At 39.7% G+C, this 21,914-nt stretch overlaps 1 protein-coding gene across 1 annotated transcript; it reads left to right on the top strand.

Moving 5' to 3' along the window:
- The first annotated feature begins 806 nt into the window (after positions 1-806).
- Positions 807-14,720, top strand: LOC126236354 (lipopolysaccharide-induced tumor necrosis factor-alpha factor homolog). Its single transcript, XM_049945588.1, has 4 exons — positions 807-846; positions 8,271-8,479; positions 11,213-11,360; positions 13,924-14,720. Exons 2-4 carry the CDS (start codon positions 8,272-8,274, stop codon positions 14,024-14,026), a joined length of 459 nt encoding a protein of 152 aa, XP_049801545.1. The 5' UTR covers positions 807-846; position 8,271; the 3' UTR covers positions 14,027-14,720.
- The last annotated feature ends 7,194 nt before the right edge of the window (positions 14,721-21,914 follow it).

Below are 21,914 nucleotides of genomic sequence, written 5' to 3'. Positions count from 1 at the left end.
ACAAATCTTTTCAACACAAACCGCACAGCAAATCACACATCATGAAAACTGTAAGGTACAGGTATCATATTAGACAAAATCCAGCGATCGTAAGAACCTACACTAACTATACAGCCAACACGTGCATTAAATTAATTATTTCTGCCTAAAAGAGTAAAATTTCTTTAAATAGGACAGCAATTACTAAGCTTTAGTCTAGCACATAATAATGCGGCCCAACGTTTCGATTCTGTTGCTTAGTGTCGAGTTGCCGACCAAGAGAAACCGATGCGATTTACTCGAAATCTTCTCCAGCCTCTGTGGACAGCGGGTTAACGCCAACTAATTGATGAACTTTCAAGTCGGAAGTTGTATTTGCGTTTCCCCTGAAAAAATTCTTGAGTACAACAATAGTTTTGCTAAAATTTAGCCACCTGCATCGAGTTGAAAATCTATAGGGAACTACTTTGTAAAACAGCTGATCGAGTGAAATAAAATCAATACATGTCAGCAAGTAGTGTATTCGGGAGAGTACTGATGATAGCGATTGCTACCGGATCTGATTTCTGGATGTTATGAAAGAAAGACGTCACTGGCATCATGGAAATTATTTACGTCAGCCGTGCGCAGACACGCTTCCGAATCGTCTGTCATATGACAGTACTCCTGAGATACTGGAATGCGCAACAAGAGGGCTATCTTCGTTATCGAACTGAGTAACTTATTCTTCAGGAGATATCTCCCTTACGTCATTAGCGATAATCTGTCTTGCTGACAAGCACCCTCTTATATAGAGGTTGCTGAAAGTAGCAGAACCAGAGCAAAGTCTCAATCCACTGTGACCTACTGCTGAAGAAGGAAGTCGAAGTAAGTGTTGGTGAATTATTGAATCATCAAAATTTACATTATAATCTGTTTGTTGATTTTATATTAGAATAAAGTAAGGAAATAAATTAGATAATGGTGCACGGAGATATTTTACGTTCTTACGCAAAATACTTTAAAAAAATATGGTAGCTACTACTCCACGCGAACGTCTGAATGGTAATAATTCATGAATATTTCATTAAACTAGTATCGGGTAAAGGATATCTGCGACTGGTGATGTGCATGATAATGAAACCTATAAAATAATGAACTATGACCCAAAAAATAAAGCAAATTTTTAGGCATGAAATAATATATGAAGAAGATACAGCACAGCAATTCAGTTATTAAAGGGTAACTCCTTAACTTTTGAGCTCCTGAAATAGATGGTGTTTGGTTTAAATGCCTACTTGGATATAAATAATCCAGTATGCGAAAGCGTCTCGATTTATCAATATCTACGGCAGGAGGTGATATTGGCAACATAAATTATTAGACTTGGGAGACGTAAATCGACGCTGCAGTGAACTAACCTGTAATTTTTGGGACTGTGAGCACGCCTCAAACAACAATAGGTATTCAGAGAAAATGAAGATATACCAGAAGCAAATGCTATTACAACCCGTCAGTCTGTTTACTACAGCGACCCAAGCTATTCAAATTGCAGCACGGTGCGGAATATCATCCAAAACAACACGCAGTCGTCTCCATGAAGATGGACTTTGTGTGCATATGCCCAGTTTCCCAATAAGTATATATGGTGAATGTGCAGTTCGCTTTAGTATGTTTCCGACGGCGCTTGTTTCATTTCTGATAAATCGCTATTTAGTTTTGAATTTGTTAGAAAAAGCGTTAATCTCTGTGAAACTAAAACAAATCTACAATTTTGGATCGTAATAACAAACCATCGTGATGGCTACCTGGTTTGACGGGCACGAATGGATGAACATACGGACCTCCACGTCTTCTGTAGTTCGCTTAGGTACAGACAAATGAAGTGGGCAGTGAAAAAAAAAAAAACACTCCACGGCCAATAAGCACAATGCTTCGAGGATCATTAATATTAATGACGACATTCCATAACCTTTGGCTCTACAGTGAATATGTACGCAGCGCATTACTACTTCAATGAGGTTCTGCATCCTCAGTATCTTCTGTTTTTGCGTGTCGCAAGCCCTCCTTCTTAATGTTCACTACAATATCTGGGGACTAGGCCTTGACCTGACAGGACAAGAGGCTTGCCGCTGTTTGAACGCTTTTGGAATTGACTGTGAACGTCAGACAATAGGTCAGAGCGACGTACATTAATGCTGAGAGGAAGAACAGTGGAATACGCCTGCGAACGTCAATGGAAAATGAATGATGGCATGCCATGTCACACGTTTGCCTGTGTCTTCTTGGTACCCGCCCTATCGCTATTAAATTCTTGTTTTGTGCCATGGATACTCCAAAGTCTTGTACTGTTCAACTGACATTCCTTTAATCAACTACGTATCTCTACAGATGTGGGATGAGAAAGAGTGTGTGTAGTTCTAACGGATCATTGCTTCTGCTATTCATGCACAATCTTACAATCTTAAAGTTACAGTAGCTGTCATCAGTAAGGGGACGAGAGACATGCAGGATCTGTAGGACTTATTCAGGGTGGTCCACTGATATTGACCGGGCCAAATATCTCACGAAATAAGCATACAACGAAAAAACTACAAAGAACGACACTCGTCTAGCTTGAAGGGGGAAACCAGATGGCTCTATAGTTGGCCAGCTAGATGGCGTTGCCATAGGTCAAACGGATATCAACTGCGTTTTTTTAAAAATAGGAACCCACATTTTTTATTACATATTCGTGTAGTACGAACAGAAATATGAAAGTTTTAGTTGGACCACTTTTTTCGCTTTGCGATGGATGGCGCCTTAATAGTCACAAACGTATAACTACGTGGTATTTCGTAACATTCCGCCAGTGTGGACGTTATTTGCTTCGTGATACATTACCCGTGTTAAAATGGACCGTTTACCAATTGCGGAAAAGGTCGATATCGTGTTGATGTATGGCTATTTTGATCAAAATGCCCAACGGGCGTGTGCTGTGTGTGCTGCTCGGTATCCTGGACGACATCATCCAAGTGTCCGGACCGTTCGCGGGATAGTTACGTTATTTAAGGAAACAGATGTGAAACGTCGACCACGACCTGCAACAAATGATGATGCCCAAGTAGGTGCTTTAGCTGCTGTCGTGGCTATCCGCACATCAGTAGCAGACAAATTGCGCAAGAATCGGGAATCTCAAAAAAGTCGGTGTTTATAATGCTACATCAACACCGATTGCACCCGTACCATATTTCTATGCACCAGGAATTGCATGGCGACGACTTTGAACGTCGTGTACAGTTCTGCCACTGGGCACAAGAGAAATTACGAAACGATGACAGATTTTTTGCACGCGTTCTATTTAGCGACGAAGCGTCATTCACCAACAGCGGTAACGTAAATCGGCATAATATGCACTACTGGGCAACGGAAAATCCTCTATGGTTGCGACAAGTGGAACATCAGCGACCTTGGCGGGTTCATGTATGGTGCGGCATTATGGGAGGATGGATAACTGGCCCCCATTTTATCGATGGCAATCTAGATGGTGCAATGTATGCTGATTTCCCACGTAATGTTCCACCGATGTTACTGCAAGATGTTTCACTGCATGACAGAATGGCGAAGTACTTTCAACATGATGGATGTCCGGCACATAGCTCGCGTGCGGTTGATCCGGTATTGAATAGCATATTTCATGATAGGTGATTGGTCTTTGAAGGACCATACCATGGCCCGCACGTTCACTGGATCTGACGTCCCCGGATTTCTTTCATGGGGAAAGTTGAAGGATATTTGCTATCGTGATCCACCGACAACGCCTGACAACATGCGTCATGTGCGAACATTACGGAACATTACGGAAGGCGAACTACACTCTCTTGAGAGGTATGTCGTTATACATATGGCCAAGGACATCATTTTGAGCATTTATCGCATTAATGTGGTATTTACAGGTAATCACGCTGTGACAGCATGCGTTTCCAGAAATGATAAGTTCACAAGGGTACATGTATCAAACTGCAACAAGCGAAATAAAACCTACCTGTTACAAATTGTTTGTCTAAAATTGTGAGCCATATGTTTGTGACTATTACAGCGCCATCTATCACAAAGCGAAAAAAGTGGTCCAACTAAAACATTCATATTTCTTTGCGTACTTCACGAATATGTAATAAAAAATGGGGGTTCCTATTTTAAAAACCGCAGTTGATATCCGTTTGACCTATGGCAGCGCCATCTAGCGGGTTTGCACCTTCAAGCTAGACAAGTTTCGTTCTTTGCAGTTTTTTCGTTTGTCGCTTATTTCGTGAGATATTTGGCCCGGTCGCGATCAATGGACCACCCTGTATAAATCAATGGTCATTCCATACCGACATGGGAACCCTTCAACGTACAACCCCTGGATATACACTGAGATGATAAAAGTCATGGGATAGCGATATTCACTTACACAAGTGGCAATAGTATCGCGTAAACAAGGTGTAAAAGGCAGTGCATTGGCGAAGCTCTCATTTGTGCTCAGGTGATTCATGTGAAAAGCCTTCCGATGTGATTATGACAGCACAACGGGAATTAACAAACTCTGAACGTGGAATGGTAGTTGGAGATGGACGCATGGGACATTCCATTTCTGAAATCAGTAGGGAATTCGGTATTCCGCGATCCACAGTGTTGAGTGTGTGCCGAGGATACCAAATTTCAGGAATTACCTCTCAGCACGGACAACACAGTGGCCGACAGCCTTCACGTAACGACCGAGAGCTGCGTCGTTGGTGTTAGGAGACAAGCAACACTGCATGAAATAACAGCAACAATCAATGTGGGACGTACGACGAATGTATCCGTTATGATAATGCGACACAATTTGGGGTTAATGGGCTATTGGAGCAGAGACTGCCTTTGTTAACAGCATGACATGGACTGCAGCGCCTCTCCTGGGCTGGTGACCATATCGCTTGGACCCTAGACGACCGGGAACCCGTGGCCTGGTCATAAGGGCATAAGAGTCCCGACTTCACTTGGCGAGATGGTAGGGTCTGAGTGTGGTACAGGCTCCACAAACCCGTAGGCTCAAGCTATCAAAAAGGCAACGTGCAAGCTGGTGGTGGCTATGTAATGGTGTTGGCTGTGTTTACGAGGATTGGAATGGATCCTCTGGTCCAACTAGATCGATAGTTGATTAGAAATGGTTATGTTCGGCAACTTGAGGACCGTATGCAGGCATTCAAGGACTTCATGTTCCTAAACAACAACAAAAAAATGGTTCAAATGGCTCTGAGCCCTATGTGACTTAACTTCTGAGGTCATCAGTCCCCTAGAACTTAGAACTACTTAAACCTAACTAACTGAAGAACATCACACACATCCATGCCCGAGGCAGGATTCGAACCTGCTACCGTAGTGGCCGCGCGGTTCCAGACTGTAGCGCCTAGAACCACTCGACCACCCCGGCCGGCCCCCAAACAACAAATGGATTACTATGGATGACGATGCGTCGTGTCATCAGGTCACAATTGTTCGCGACTGTTTTGAATAACATTCTGGAAAATTCGAACCAACGGTTTGGCTATCCAGATCGCTCGATATGAAATCTCATCGTCCCATCGAACATTTATGGGACATAATCGAGAGATTGTTTCGTGCACAAAATCCTGCACCAGTAACACTTTCACCAGTAACACTTTCGCGATTACGGACGGCTGCAGAGACAGCATGGCTCAATACTTCTGGAGGAGCGGGGCTTCCAACGATTTGTTGAGCCCACGCTACGTCGAGCTATTACACTACGCTGAGAAGAAGGAGATGCGGCACGATATTAGGAGGTATCCCATGACTTGAGTCACCTCAGTGAAGTTCTCTGGATATTCGTAAGTCATAATTGCTCCGATAATGACTCGCCATACAAACATCTTGAGTTAATTCATTTGCTAGTGTGTCGTTACACGTGTTACTTCGACAAGCTGAGCTTTGACGTTTACGTTATCTGCTGCTTTCTAAAGACAGGGAAGATGTTTATTTCGTCTAACAAGGGGAGGCCGCCAATTGTGAAATTCAGATTCGATTCATACTGCTGATAATAAAAGCTCATGGGCAGAGGTGTAATGTGGCAAAGCACCAAGATGCACTTCTCAGCCGTTGTCGAGAAAATCGACAGTTAAAAGAAACCGTTCCCGTGAAATACTCTCTACGATGAACAGTTTTCTACAGCGTCGTGGCGCAGCGGTAAGCGGTCGGGTTCGTATTCCGAAGGTCGCGGGATCGAATCTCGCGCCATGAAACTTTTTTTTTGTAATTCAAATGTATACACACACACACACAAATATATATATATATATATATATATATATATATATATATATATATATATATATATATATATATATCAGTTGCAGCAATTATGCATATAATAAGTTGTTGAAAGTCGTTTGTCGTGGAAAAATAAAACTTGAAACAAAACACAATATCACAAATAGTATTCAAGTGGATACAATTTATTGAAAAGTTCGGTATATACCCGCACATAATTAACAATTAGTGACCAGAAGTACCTGGACTATCGCACGAACCAGAGTGACAGTTATCATAGAAACATGGAAAGCAGAAAACAGCACGACATCGAGCACATCTGATAAACGATGCGTTTTTACAAGAACAATTGTTTTTTAAATTATCTGTTGGGAAACACACCTGATTGACATTCTGAAAAATTGTTCTATCGTTCGTCAGGTTTGATGCATACCACGCGTATCGTATCATATCGGCAAAAATCGGAGAAGACAATTGGTGGTGGACGATGGATTGGATTTTTATACAATCGTTTCTGGAGTTGATGTCACGGTTTCGCTCGATTAAAAAAGCACAATTTTGAAGGCACTTGATCAAATTTTTTACCTGCCATAAAAATACACACGTCACACGGTTGGACGAGAGGAGTGCACTTTGGAGGAATGACTTTTATAGTGCACGTTGGTAACTTCGTATCGGCTTGTAATCCAGAGAAATATAGTCGTACCCTTTTTTTTTCTTCTCGTCCGGCTCGTATTCGTCTGATGATTCGTTGGCAATGGGACTCGTTTCAACGTCTTCGTAGGCATTATTATCGTCGATTTCATTAATGTCTATCAGTTTCTCATCATGAACAAGGGTTTTTTCGGCGAGCATTGGCAACGTATTCTGGAACATTTCTTCCCCAATTACCATGGCTTCTTCGTTGATTGATGATGACGGTTCTGCTGCGATGCGATTACTGTTGCGAAGGAGGCTTTCAAAATACACCAACGCATCTTTCAATTGTTGTTTCGCCACTTCACTGTGTATAGGATCTTCTTCGATCACATCACTTTTATACGAAGGGCCCGGATCGCTCTCCAATTGTACCGCCTCCATTTTTCCGTTTGTTTAACAGGGTGTACCAAAGCTCTCACGTACGCACTGATTTTCTACGATCTTATAAGTTGCGCTAGGGACCGCACCTACCTTCTTTCGAAGTTAGCAGGCAAATACGCTGTTATGCGGCGGCTCGTTTCGGCCCATTCAACATCTGTCCTTAAAGTGCGAGTAACGGAGTTTATATTTTATACCTGCCACAGCAAATTTGTGTTCGTGGGGTCTCTATTCTAATTCGAACGTTTCACTTACACTATACGTATTCGTTTCGGAATATCGTTTCCACGTCTTCCGTTAACTATACGTGGTAAACATTATGAAGACAATTAATAACATTTGTGAAATACAACTTTGTTTGCGGAAAACATAATGATGTTCGAAGTCGCCAGTTTTTCCACGACAAACGACTTTCAATAACTTATTATTTGCATAGTTATTGCAACTGATTGCCTGGAATTTTATATATATATATATATATATATATATATATATATATATATATATATATATATATATATATATATTTGAATTAAAAAAATACTAAAAAAAAAAGGTTGCATGGCGCGAGATTTGATCCGTCGACCTTCGGATTGCGAACCCGAGCGCTTACCGCTGCGCCACGACGCTGTACGAAATTTTAATCGTAGCGAATATTTCACGACAACGGTTTCTTTTAACTGTCGATTTTCTCGACAACGGCTGAGAAGTGCATCTTGGTGTTTTGCCACATTACACCTCTGGCCATGAGCTTTTGTTATGCGCAATATGAATCGAATCTGAATTTCACAATTGGCGGACTCCCCTTGTAAGAAGTCCGGGAAAAGCAATAGCAAATTATTACTAAAATGTGTCGTCGAAGATTAAACTGTAATGTCAGAGCCATGGGAAGTGATGCAGCGGCAGTAAAACACCACACGGTACTAATGTGTGCACTAATGTTTCAGAATGAAAGCATCGAAGGACAATAGGCCACAGCCCCCAGCGTACAGCGCAGTACCGCCTGGCAACACCACGGCACCGTATCCAGTGCAGCCTGGGGCACCAGGTGGATATCCTGCTCCACCTGGACATCCTGGATATCCTGCTCCACCTGGACATCCACACAGCGGGGTACCAGTTAGCAATGTTATTGGAGGGTATCCACCACATGCCGGTGTGTATAAATACCTGTATGTCAGTTTAAATACCTGAAGACTGTTAATATAGAGTTCAGTCGCGTGTTAAAACTACATTATGTAATCAAATTACTTTATTTATCACACTATTCCTTCATTGTGTTCAAAGCTCTTTGTCACGTGCATCTCTTTTCCTTTTCTGAAGATTTATAGTTCACAACTGTCGCCGAACCCGATCGGCTTTGATGCTTCGTACATACAATGATACTCGTATAATCGGATATTTGGCAGTGTGTGCCCTGATGATAAGCCTGAATGTAAATATGTATGCTGAGAAATAGATATAATGGGGGATTATATGTTATGTTTTGTATGTTACTTCATACTGATATTTTTTCATTCTGTCACAAAAAGGTGCATATTCATGCACAATTAAATCGCCGATGACACCTGTTATCAGACCACAGTTACGAATGTTAGAGTCTTCTGAAAAAGTGAATACGAAAGAATACTGCAGCTGTTCATCCGAATACTGCAGCTAGTCATACCTTTTTTTATAAATTCTATTTCGTTTTCGTGTAGTGGGACTTTTGTCTGTTCGCATTATCGATCAGATGTATTATATGAATATTCTCATAGTATCATTTTCTATAAAATATTTGTACCTCCTGTCGAACAGATATGTTATTGTAGATAACTTCCTGCAATTAAGTTTTCTTTTCTTCTCTGAGACCACATTACGATGAAGAGGAATCTAGATATATTGCGAGATGATGTATATAATTATGAGAAGCATGTTGATGCCATAACGTTTTGCTATTTCCCATCGTGTCAGAGTTTATAACAGGTGTCACAACACTATAATTACTTTCTACGTGCATTTGTTCCATATCTACATGTAATAAACCTTATACCAGTTTGATACAGAAAACAGCCAGAGTCGCGAAATTCAGTTCATTTCATTTAGTTGATGGCCGGTTTCTCATATCATCCAAATAGAAAAAACGGTGTCTGATACACGAATAATAAAGAGAACTGAATTTCCCAACTCTGGTTGTTTTCTTCATGAAACTGGTTATTACAAGTTGCTGCCCGCTCATTAATCCCAACATGCCGGAAATACGTAAACCTTATACTTCACAACTGTCATCTGGTTTATACTCTTTTATCCATATATTATTGTGGCACTCTCACTACAATGATCCTTTCAGGTCTTGTGTTTGCTTGCTTCTGTTAAGTCAAGTAACTCCTCAGTTGATATGTAAATTCCTTTCTCTCCTGGCGATAAGTACTATTGTGTGGTAATCTTTAAAACTTTTCTGTTTAGTTTTCTTTCAAAATCGTTTCACCTCCGTCAGATTTCTCCTTTCATTGATGTCGCTTAATCCTCCTGATTCGTCACTATCTATCCTTCTATCTTTAGTTTTCTTTCTTGTACTTCCTGAGTCACCCTTTAGAAGTATAGTTTAGATGTGAATGAACACTTTTTTATAAGAGGGGTTTCTACCTTTCTGTTGAGATGTTTTATGAGTACATCCTCTTCGATCAAAAGTGTTTAATATTTACTGGTACCAATAATGTTTAAGGATGCATATTTATCTGTTTACTGTTGTATATCGTCCCAATTGTAAACGACATTCTCTTCCGTCATTATTCTACCCTATTGCTCGGATTAAAAAGTGAAATTTATGTTTCATTTAAAATACATGTTCACAGCAATTAAGTTGTTTGAACTACGCAATTCTCTCAAAACTTTACGGATGGACATGAAATTAGAATCTGTAATGATATTTCATCTTGCAGGAATGCATGATGTATATTATTATTTCTTCTTGCAATATTTCTTTCGAAAACATTACAGCAATCTTCAAGGTGGGTCGCTTGCAGATCTTAAACCGCCTGACACAGTACTGCGGAGTTAACGTGCGTCAGAGATAACATTGTTATCAAGTGGTTTTAAAAACTGCCTACGTTTCACCTTAAAGACTGTTTTAGGTTATCAGTCGAAATATTAGAAGGAGCAATAAAACAGTCCCGGATACACGCCCGAAAGATAGAAAATTTTATCCGCCGGAAAACTTTAAAAAAAAAAAGTATCTGTAATGTTGCCGGAAATATTACCTTTCGGGGCGATTGCTAGCATTCTGTTAATATCGACAAGAATTATAAATTCGTCTTTGTCAGTTATCATGGCTTAATCTTGCTTCTTTTACCGTTCATTCTTTGATGAAAAGTTACTGAACCCACATATTATCTTTCTACTTGGAACATGATCCTCCCTGCGTTTAATTTATCTTTGCGTAAGATAAAGATTTAGATTGAATTTTCATTTCTACAGTTACTTCTAAGTATAGGAATATAGAGTAAGAAAATATAATTTAGAGAACGTTTAACCATCAATTGACACAGGACCTCCTTACAAAATACTGGTATTCGACGTGAAGTAACAAAGAGAAAAAACATTCACATATATAGGCCAGTGAGGAAATAAAGACGATTAGAATTCAAATATACATCCTCTAGAAGATGAATATGAGAAATTAAAGAAAGTCTTCGGCGATTAGAGACTCCAATAGTAATATACTTTCTTAACCTCTGTGGCATACATCTCTACCGGAGCTCCCAGCACTTTTCCTGTGCTTCTAAAGTCGCAGATATTTTATGAAGATATGTCTGATATCGAGTTTCCTAGATTCTTTGCACTTTTTTTAAAGTTATGTACTTCGATTGTCGGAGAGCAACGAGTGACTTTTCTCTCTATTCCTGTGTAGCCGGCATGGTGATTATGCCACCACTGACCGTGGGAGCCGAGTCGTGTACCGTCGTCTGTCCTTCGTGTCGCAAAACCGTCCAGACAGACATCAAGGTCGTGTCAACCACCAAGACACACATGTTCGCCTTCTTACTAGCCATCTTTGGGTGAGTATGCTTCAGCAAGCAGTGTTGTCAAGTAAACAATCTCTGCACGGTTTGTTGTCGCAGTAAAATGAAATGTTCGGTACCATTCATGTGAGTGTGCAAATGCAAAGATATTGTAGAATTATCTCTATATCTTTCACTGATAAGAGGAAGTGTTAACGTGCAGTCATTAAGTAAATGACAAAATGTTCAAGACAAACATTTAAAAAAAACTGTACATTTTACAAGAATTCTAATTTGCCTTTCCATAAACAGCAATATTCTTAACCCATCTGCGCGGCAGATACCTCATTTATTACGACATGCAGTGAGCACAGTACAGCCACTCTTTAACAAAATAGTGGGTCTGTGTGTATAAATTACCAAATGATTTATTCATTTGTGCTATAAAAACTATTACCTGTAGCATCTTTGTCTTTATAAAATAAATACAATTGCGCTGCGTTCGTCTTAGCCTGAGCCAGATCTCCAAAGAGAGTTATTTAGACGTAACAACCAGTTTACTGACAAAGCACAAAAAATTTTCTGTACTGTTTCCGCAAAAATTACGATTATATAACACTCTGAATACTCCTGTATGTTTATCGAGCAGTAATTTCACTAATCGTTTTAACTGCCTTACATTTTAATTTCAATTGATTGTTTTTGGAAACCCATACATCCCAAAAGGACCATACCATACTTATTGAGATGAAATATAGCACTCTTTAAGGCACTGAGTAGTCCATGAGCATTTTTAAGGTATTTAGTCAATGATTTGTCCGGTTTTAGTTTTGGTTTTCTCATACGATAATTCATCGTTTTCTGAGAAATTTTCTATAAGGTTTTATCCAATTTTACAGCTCCCTATATATATGGCAGTAAATAATTTTTATCTTCTAGTTTTATGTAAAGCATATCCATAATTTTGTCATGTTTACAACGTCACAGTTCTCTTTACATCCTTCGTATTCTTCTTCCGTAATCACAGAAATTTTTCTACAATATTGTTCCTCTCCCTATCTATCTCTTAACAAAAAAAGAAGATTTCGTGACTACAGGACACAACGACCACTATGTAATACGTATGTGTAATGTGTCACTGGTACAGGGAATTTTTACAAACAGATTAAAATATGCAGTGTTTAAACCTCTTTATAAGAAAAGTGAAAGGGAAGGCGTAAATAATTATCGTCCAAGTTCCTTATCGAAAACTTTTTCGAAACTGTTCAAAAAAGTAATTTACTGAAGTGGTACTCACATTTAAGTAAAAAAGGTTACTTGTCGTACACAGTTTGGATTTCAGATGGACTGCTTGACTTATAATACTATTTATACATTCACTCATCAAAAATCACAAACCTTAAAAAACAAAATATCGCCAGTTGATTATTTTTTGCGTCGTTCTCAAGGGCTTTGATTGCGAAGAACATACTATTCTTTTATTACACATTAGTAAAGCAGTCAGTGTCTCAGAAAGGAGTTCAATATGCAGGAACGAAAATTTTTAATCACTTGCCCAAAACATAAAATGTCTGACATGTAGAAAGCAAGTTTTAAATCTAACCTAAGATAATTTTCCACACACACACACACACACACACACACACACACACACAACACACATCACCACCACCACAACCACGTCACCTGGAATACACCGGCAAGGAAAGGGGACGTACACCCCGGATCCTGCTCAAGATATGGTGATCCACCTTCCAGGATTGAATTCCAAACCCCTTACATTTCTCACCAAGTGAGAGGTAACAGACACTACTGATGGAGGGTCCTTCTGCCTATGTCTAGTTTAGCTCGTCCTATTCTTCAGTGTTACTCTAAAAGATGTTCTGGAGACGGACTTCACCTACTTCCACAGTAATTTTCCACAGTCAAGCAAACAACACAAGACAGAACTCGGAACTGTCATATACACCACACACACACACACACACACACACACACAAACACACACACACACACTCATAAACTCATACTTCAAAGGACACACACTACCATACAACTGCAGTATGTTTTAAGAACCATCATAAAAATATTTCTCAACACTAGCGCTCTAACAAAATACTCACTAATATCGCAGCCCAACAAACGATCTCATATTTTCTTTGACACATATTTTTTGTGCTCTTGCATTTTAGGCCACACACAACTGACCGTTCATATCAAGGACATATTCTTAAAAATAACACTGTCAGTTCCAGGAGCAAGGATACAGTATCAGAAACGTAACAGTTGTTTCATGGATAGTACTGTCTGTGGCGCTGGTTCACGCTACAGAATAGTATTTTGGTGAAAGATGGCATACGGGTTTATTAGAAGTGCATACTGCTCCTTGTGCCCATTTTCTTTACTGTAACCTCTTATCAAGGTGTATTTGTATCTGATGCTGTCATCATTGTTTCTCTCGCGTAACACACACTGAACGCCTTGGTGGCGGATTGTTCGTTCATAATACGCATCGTAAACAAGATAAGTGATTTTTTAGACAGTAGACGGTTATGCCTTACAACAGTGCACCTCCCAGTGGTTTCGCCTTACATTAAGAAATTCGTTTCTTCTGTTTCAGATGCTGTCTATGCTGCTGCATTCCGTACTGTGTGGACAGCCTGAGAGCGAAGCATCACTACTGTCCGGAGTGTAAAGCTTTTATTGCAGCTTACGACAGATGAATCCCGTTTTTCAACCCTTTGTTTATAGTGAATGATCTGATGACTCATGACTTCTGGCACAACGCCACACATAAGGGTACCATTGCAAAACACTCTGGCTGTGTGATATTGTGAACTATGAAGCACTGATTCATTTTAAAACACTCCAAAGATAGGAAGTTGTGAAAGCAGAATATTAGTGGAGTTCCGCATGATACTTTTCCAGTTACTCTAGTACATGTTCTGCGTTATTACGCTAAACATTGAGTAACTGATAGAAAGTTCAGTTCGATACACCAATGTTTGTGTCTTTTTACCTACACATCTATTAACTGGTGAGAGATTGCTGATATTTTGGCCACTTCGTAGCTTGCATTATGCAACACAGGGCAATTAACATGATTTACGTGCTTTACAGGCATCAAAATCTCCAAATTTCTTATTGTGTGCATCACGCAACAGAGTCTGTGCTTTTTCTACATGTTATGACAAGAGAGATAAAACCATGTTACAGAATTGAATCAATTTCCTGTTAATTCCTTATTCGTTTTGTAGCTTTTGTAAACAGTTGTTTACTCACATACATTTTTAGAAATAACTGGCAAAGATTTTTTATACAGTGACATTACTCGCGTAGAATTCAGTGTAGTTGATTGTAATACAGAACTAACGGAAGATATCCGTTACCAGCTATTTTGAATGGTGCGGGCGAAAACCCAACTGTAGTTATCTATAGTTGTTGATGAGACTGTGGTGTTCTTATTAACTTTACATAGTTGTTACTCTTATACCAGCATACATAAAACTGAGCTGGCTGCCGTCATCAGAAAACGCCTACCATCTCGTGGACCATAAAGCAGACAGTGAGTCCTCAACGAAACGTCTTTTAGCAGCTCCTTGCAGAAGACCGCCTCGTGGAAGACTGCACATTCAAAGGAGACTCCAGTCACTGGAGAATCACTTCATGTCAACGCGTGTTCTTCGTATGTTTTTAACTGAATCATGTATGTTCATTTTGTAAGCTTCAGTTTGCAGATCGTATTTTTTAATAAAACATACGAAAATACTCAGAGTGATTATACAGTTGTCTGGTTTTTTAGTGGTTCGTAATATTAGCCATTTTACCTACAAATTCTACCACTACTGACTCAAATGAAATACATTCGCTGTGCATAAAATACATATACACACAGATACACACACACACACACCACAGTAAATATTGTTACTGCTTTTAAGTTTATAGCGCAGTTTCTCTTTAGGTCATATTAAGTTTCCTAATTTTAAATTTGATTGAGCAGTCGGTGTCGTACGTTGTGAAATTTCAGTAAAGCTTTGACTCATTCAGAGAATGCTTTTCAGAGGTTAATCCTGACAAATCAAGATCCCTTATTTCCCTGTACCGTCAAGTCTGACTAGTTCTTTAGCACCGTTTTCCCTACGCTTCTACAGTGAAACGTCCCAAGTACCTTGAAACGTCTCAATGTGGGCCGCTCCACTGGCTCTATTCAGCTGCCTGCAGCCTGTCCACACTTATTTGCACCTCTACTGGTCGTAACGTCTGTACTTTCGATTCTGGGAGAAGGATGAGCACCAGAGTGTCTCATTAGACATACACAGTAGCTCTTTAATAGGCAAAAACTGTCATTTATCAACTTATGCTTTACATTGTGTAGCACTGTAGGCATACTAAGTGTGGTCCTGTATTTCCTTTTCCCATTGGTCTATTACGTTCCCATGTTATATTTCTGTTTTGCCATTTCCCACGCCTTGTCTCGTCTCATTCTTTGAGTGGTAGTGCCAGTTAAGCCACTTTTATGTGGAGACAAAGTAGTTTCTGCTGTGCCGAAGAAGCGTTAGGGGAGACTGGTCAATAGCTGTTGCAGAGTTGGTGCAGGTAGCTGGAATATGTTGTCTGTGACCATTTTCGCCCCTACGTGGGGACCTTGGTCCGGTAGCGTGGAACGGTACTGCTTGCTGAGACGCTGGAAGGTGATGTTGCCTGGCCTATTCATCGCGGAATGCATGAGAACTTTGTCGAGGTTGGCATTATGATTAATCACACCGGAGTATCTATTCAGTTAGGTAGTACTACGATGCTTATTGATAATACAGTTAATTAATGTGATTCCTTATCCTACTACTACTTAGTGGTGAGGCGGTGAATCTCAAACTGTGAATGTGTTGTGTGTACGTTATCCATTTGACGTGTTAGCACTCCTTCTCCGAGTTTTTAACTTCAAATTCAGTTCGTAAGTTCCCTTTGTGTTTGCTAGATAAACCAGACCACGCAAGTTACTGCCATGTGAAGAGCCTTAAACTCAACTTTATTATTCCGTCAAGTGAGCTGCTTCAGTTGAATTCGAATCGAATGTGAATTACAATCTGTAGATTTTTGTATGTTTTGTGTCTCCGGGATGAAGACTTCCTATGCACACTACCGACAATGTGCTTCATCAGTAGAGTTAACGTTTTTCTGGCACAGAGTGTTTCAATCTGGTATGCGAATTGATATTTATGCTCTTTTCTTTCCGTATTTATTGTGGGATGAATGAGCGTGTGCACGTAGATGAGACGAATCCTTCTTTATACGAAACCCAGGCCTTTCCCCCGTGTTCAGAAATATTCATATAATAATTACTTTTTTCATGTATACAGTATCAAGCATTCGCGTACTGACCTTTGATGTTCGTAATTTGATGTTCTTATATTTGATTCAAGAAATAATTGTTAACTGGGTACTATCTTGTATTTGCAACCTGTACGACTTTTAGTCTGGTTCCAGCAGACTCGCATGATTTTATTAATTGGTATTTCATGTATTTGATGTCCATGAGAGTGTTTTAGCTAAGCCTAATCCCCACTATATTTGTTTCTGCATGAAATTTATCCCAAATTTACCTCCCACTCTATAAAAGTCTACGTATTACCAAAACTATGTCCCCACAATCTGTTATTCAACTTAAACTCGCAGGCTAATCTTTGACTAAAAAGAACTTAATTTGAACTGATCTTAACACATTTCTCTTAAGCACAACAGCAAGCAGGCAGTGGTTCTTACCTCACACTTCTTCTCTTCAGAAATAATAACATTATTCAAAATTTATAGACTTTTAGCCTTGCAATATATACATCAGAATCATCCTTGCTGCCCTTTACAATAAATCTTTCTTCATCTGATACCATCACAAGTCAACACAGCACTATTGAATACGTCCATGACCTACCACACTTCGTCGAAGAATGTATCAGACTCCGCAGAGGCAAAGACTGTGTCACTTAAGACAAAAGATTGTTTAACAGTGCCAAAACTTGCTCTCTCTCTGACCTGTACATAGACAACAAGCAAAAATGAAAATGACATGACCACCGTTCATAGTAACATACCAGTAATTCAGTACATGAATAAATGTCCTTCAATCGGCAACATGACCTTCATACTCGATATCCTGCTTCAGCACAAATCTATACAGGTAAGTGGGATTAAGTCTGTGCGCTTTTCTGAGGGGAAATGTTACTGAAATTCCTTTCAGGTGGTCCCTCAACAGTGCAATAGGGTTAGGGCAGAGGGTATCGCTAAGGATACCCAGTAGCGCTGGAGACTGTCAGTCAGGCGTTCATCTGGTACAGCGCTGAAAATTTTTGTCAGTGAAACAGTGATCACCCCTGTACCACTTCACACAAATTTTGCCATCACTGTACCCATAATTAGACATGAATTAAAAGGAAGAAATGTTGGAGCTTAACATACCGCTGACACTGCGGTCATTAGAGATAGAGGTTAGACACACACGAGTAAGGAAAGTGATGGATTTAATTGATTTAGAGAAAGCACAAAGTCCAAAATTTGGTTTTTAGGTCAGATCGTCCCAAATGTGAGTCGATTGCCCTGACCACAGCCAGAATAACGCTATGCACAGACAGCTGCGGTATACATATTCCGTCCCGGGGATGGGGAGGAGAAGGGAGGGGTGGAGGGGGGAATAGGCTGGTGATGGGAGAGCATACGGCCATCTCTCATGCCAAATCCCATAGCAACGCGCGGAGCCTGAGTACATGTGGGACAAAGGCATAAGAAAATGAAACAAAGAAGAAGAAAAAAAATCTGTGTTTTCAGGTCGTGCTGCAGCAGAAAATAAAAAGAGAACGATGGACTGCGGTACGCTGTAACAATCTTGAGGTTTAGCTCAACACCCCGAAGTGTGTGCCAACCGCTGGTCCAGTGCCGGCCTTACAAATCATCGAGCTCTCTTTTGTTCAAAGATCGTCCGTACACACACATACACAAATCCACTCATCATCATTATGCCACTCAAGGCCACATCGCGATGCAACAAACCGAGTTCTGGAAGATCGATGCCCGTTCAACCTCCTTAAACTGGCGGTAACTCTGCTAGGCGGAGCGCTCCCTCCTTCGACTTTTCCGGTCCATCAGAAGGCGCTGATCACTCTTCGTACGCCGTGTCACCCTGTACGGTATTTTGAATACTTACTGCCAATATCTTGCCTTGAACGTCCTGTGAGTATATAACCACACACTTATTTACGCGATTTTTATTCGACTGGAAATCTGTAGCATGACTCCATCGTCGTAGAACACATCATAACATACAACTGTATGAAATTCCAAAACAAAAAGCACACTGAAAATCACGATACCAATAACAATAATAAACAGTATAACAATTTACTTCTTCTTACAAATATTAATACTGGAGACTTCAGAGGAGACGACATCGACATTGGTCTCAGATTAGTATTCACATGAAATGATTTGTGTTAAGTAGGGAACGCCTGAATCAGGATGGCTGCTTGAAAGAAGCGTGTCAGGGCCCTGTTTACATCAGCAATTCGTGTTTCTCAAAGCATTTCAGTCAATTCCAGTACCACAATCATGACTTAAATGACTCGTATATCAATCGTATTCTCTACTACTAAATTATTTAACGTAATTTCGCCGTCACAATTCAACTGAGTAGACGTGAAATATTCCTGTTTAAAAGGAGTAAAAATCTTCAACTTTTGTTGTAAACCTACAATTGGATGCTAACAGCATTCAATTCGTGTGAAAACTGTTGAAAATGTAGTTGCACAGCTCTGCACACTATCTTAGTAGTGTGTTCAACAAATTGGTACTACTGCGCCTTGTAGAAAAATTGGTGTTGCCAAGCCCAAATGTATAAGCGAATACAGGTATTACGGTATCAGTGTGGTTAACTCCTGCCCGTTAAATGGAGACTTAAACGAACTCTCCAGTTGACAATACGTATGGTCAGCGTGGATGAACTGCTGCCTAAATGTATATACCATCTATCTGTGTTGGGTTACCGCTTCACCGTACAACATACGGCATCATGAAATATAAAAAAAAGCGAAATAATTTATTCTTAGTGCACTAATGGAACTAATTATTAGCTTTATTTCGAAGATGATGTTAACTACACTCGGCTTTAGCAGGAGGTTATGAACTTGTGCCCTTCACAACCCATAGTACGAAAACTGGTTCCTTTTGCTTCACTTAACGTGACACCATAGTAATGATGTTGAATATCACGGGGAACGTAATCGTTTCTAAGAAACAGGGTGTGTGACATTTCATTGCAATGAAGATTCAATGTACGAAATGTGAACCACGTGTTGATTCTCTCAGGAACCCGACCTGCCTTATTATTCGGGTTCTCACGTAACTCTTTAACAACAGGAGATATTTTAAACGTGCTAAGTACCTTTTTTTCAAAATTGATTTTATCTGCTCCAAAGGCACTACATCCGTACGAGTATATTATAATAGAAGCTCTTCATCACATGACGAATCGTAATAGTGGCGAACGGAAGGCGTTGATACTAGCACCACGACCTTCGGCATTCTAAACGCGCTTGGCAATCAGTGTGGAATTATATTAGCATAATGCGAGAAAGTAATAGTTGCCATATTGTTTGTTGTGTTGTGAAAGTAACACTTGTACATTAGCAACCGATATGCAAAAAATATTGTTTTTCCCAACACTTACACACTTGGATATGTCTACTTACGCCAGATTTCATGTTACAACTTCTATGAGCTTGCTCATGACAGCATTGAGGCTCTAATGTAATTGTGGCATGAGGGTGAAAGGTCTCGTGGATCTAACAACATAGCATCATGTCTATTCCATCTTGTAAGCTGCATGAAAAATACCGTCAATGTAACTGGTAATTCAGGGAAATTGTGATTTGGTGAGGACAAAAAAAAACGTGTACTTAACATGTATATGTACGTGTTCGTAATGTCTTGTGGCTTAACGTAAGTATCTAATTTCAGACCACAGTTTCTATCTTGTGACTGAAATTTTGTCTTAACAGAAAAGCGCAAGAGGGTACTTACGTGTTAAGTACCTGATGATTTACACGAAGTAATTACTTCAGAATCCCCCTTTTTACCAATCAACACACTCAAAACGGAGGAAAAGGACTTTATTGGCTTCCACACTGCTGCTGATAAAGTCATCAACGCAAGAAAGCTATACATCAGTTTTTCTGCACAAATTAAAGTCTTCTCACCTGAGACATTCACTACTATTCAGCAGTGGAAAGTACAAATATTCCAAAGAAAGGCAAAGCTGTTGGCGATTTCATTCAAACACAACTGTCGGTAACGCAGAACATTTGACGGTTGTCTGCTGAAAAAAATAAGGGCTTACTTGCTTTGGTAACCCTTATACCGTATCACCGTCGGAAGTTTTTTACTGATTTGTTTAATGGTATTGCAAACTGATGATTTTTGTTTCGTATTGTTTACATATCTTAAAGATATTTGTATTTAGGTATGTTTTGTCAACCATTCTGGCGTGATATCTCCTGGACTTAGCTCATTTGGTCTGAATAACGTATAGTGTAAGATATCTTCTGCTATCAAGTTTTTACGTTTCTTTTTCTGGACTATAAATTAACATTTTCTTTCACCTTGCAGCAGGGTGCGATTTGTGCTTTTACCAGTGGGGGGGATGTTTTAGGGGGTTAGTAGAATTACATATGTTACTAGCTTGGATCGTGGCGTTACGCATGGTTAAACAGCTATTTATAAATAGATGTTAATGCTGAAACTCACTATTGACGTGTATGCACTATCAGAAAATCCATCTCTTGTTATATCTTTAAAAGTACATTATAGGTAAAGTTCGTTTACAAAAACATCTACATACGGGTACAGATATACGAGGGGAATTCAAAAAGTAGAGGCACATTTGTGGAAAGTTGTACTTATTCTGATGATAGAAAACTGAAACATATTAATAGTATTAATAGTAAGTCTTATTAAAAACTTTCAGTGTTCGGCTCCACAAATTTAAATTATATGTAAAGGTTTACTCCAGTGCGTGGGAAATAAACATCCCAGGTTGGGATGCATAAACTAAAACCAGAGGAGGGGATGGTCTGATGCAGAGGGGGGAAAATCCCCCCCCATCCCCCCCTGCAAATCGCACACTGCCTTGCAGTACAGTTTATATTTACTGGATGACAATAAATATTTAATACTGTAAAAACGTGTGTGCTAATTTCGTATGTTATATAATATTGTTCTTTGGTGTATCTCAAAACATTACTTTTAGCTTTGGCATGTTTAGAATGTTACGTCTTCAGTTCAGCTTGTATGCAGCGATTGAGGCGCGCTATTTCTACCCGGGAGTTAGGGGTCCAAAACCCCAAAGCGGTCACAGAGATGTGGGTTTTTCGTGGTTTCTATAATAGGTCAATGTCAGGATCGCTATGACCGACTTCTTTCCCCGTTCTCACTTAAGCCTGACATGGGGTCAATGTTTAATGATCTCGTCGTCATCTTTTCTTCATGGTGCAATTTTTGCAAACAGTAATGCATAATAAAGCTTTTTAATGTCTTCATACAAAACTAAAATAGACATTTCGTGTATCT

This window comes from Schistocerca nitens, chromosome 1 (assembly GCF_023898315.1).
Source record: "Schistocerca nitens isolate TAMUIC-IGC-003100 chromosome 1, iqSchNite1.1, whole genome shotgun sequence".
NCBI classification, from domain to species: domain Eukaryota; kingdom Metazoa; phylum Arthropoda; class Insecta; order Orthoptera; family Acrididae; genus Schistocerca; species Schistocerca nitens.
Note: the sequence above shows the minus strand (reverse complement) of the source record. Positions and strands in the feature narration are given on the sequence as shown.

What these genes read in the sequence shown, in the direction of transcription:
- LOC126236354 (XM_049945588.1), top strand. Translation starts at nt 8,272, where the DNA reads ATGAAAGCATCGAAGGACAATAGGCCACAGCCCCCAGCGTACAGCGCA. An exon ending in AGGGTATCCACCACATGCCG is followed by an intron (nt 8,480 to 11,212) that starts GTGTGTATAAAT and finishes ATTCCTGTGTAG; the next exon opens with CCGGCATGGTGATTATGCCA. An exon ending in TTCTTACTAGCCATCTTTGG is followed by an intron (nt 11,361 to 13,923) that starts GTGAGTATGCTT and finishes CTTCTGTTTCAG; the next exon opens with ATGCTGTCTATGCTGCTGCA.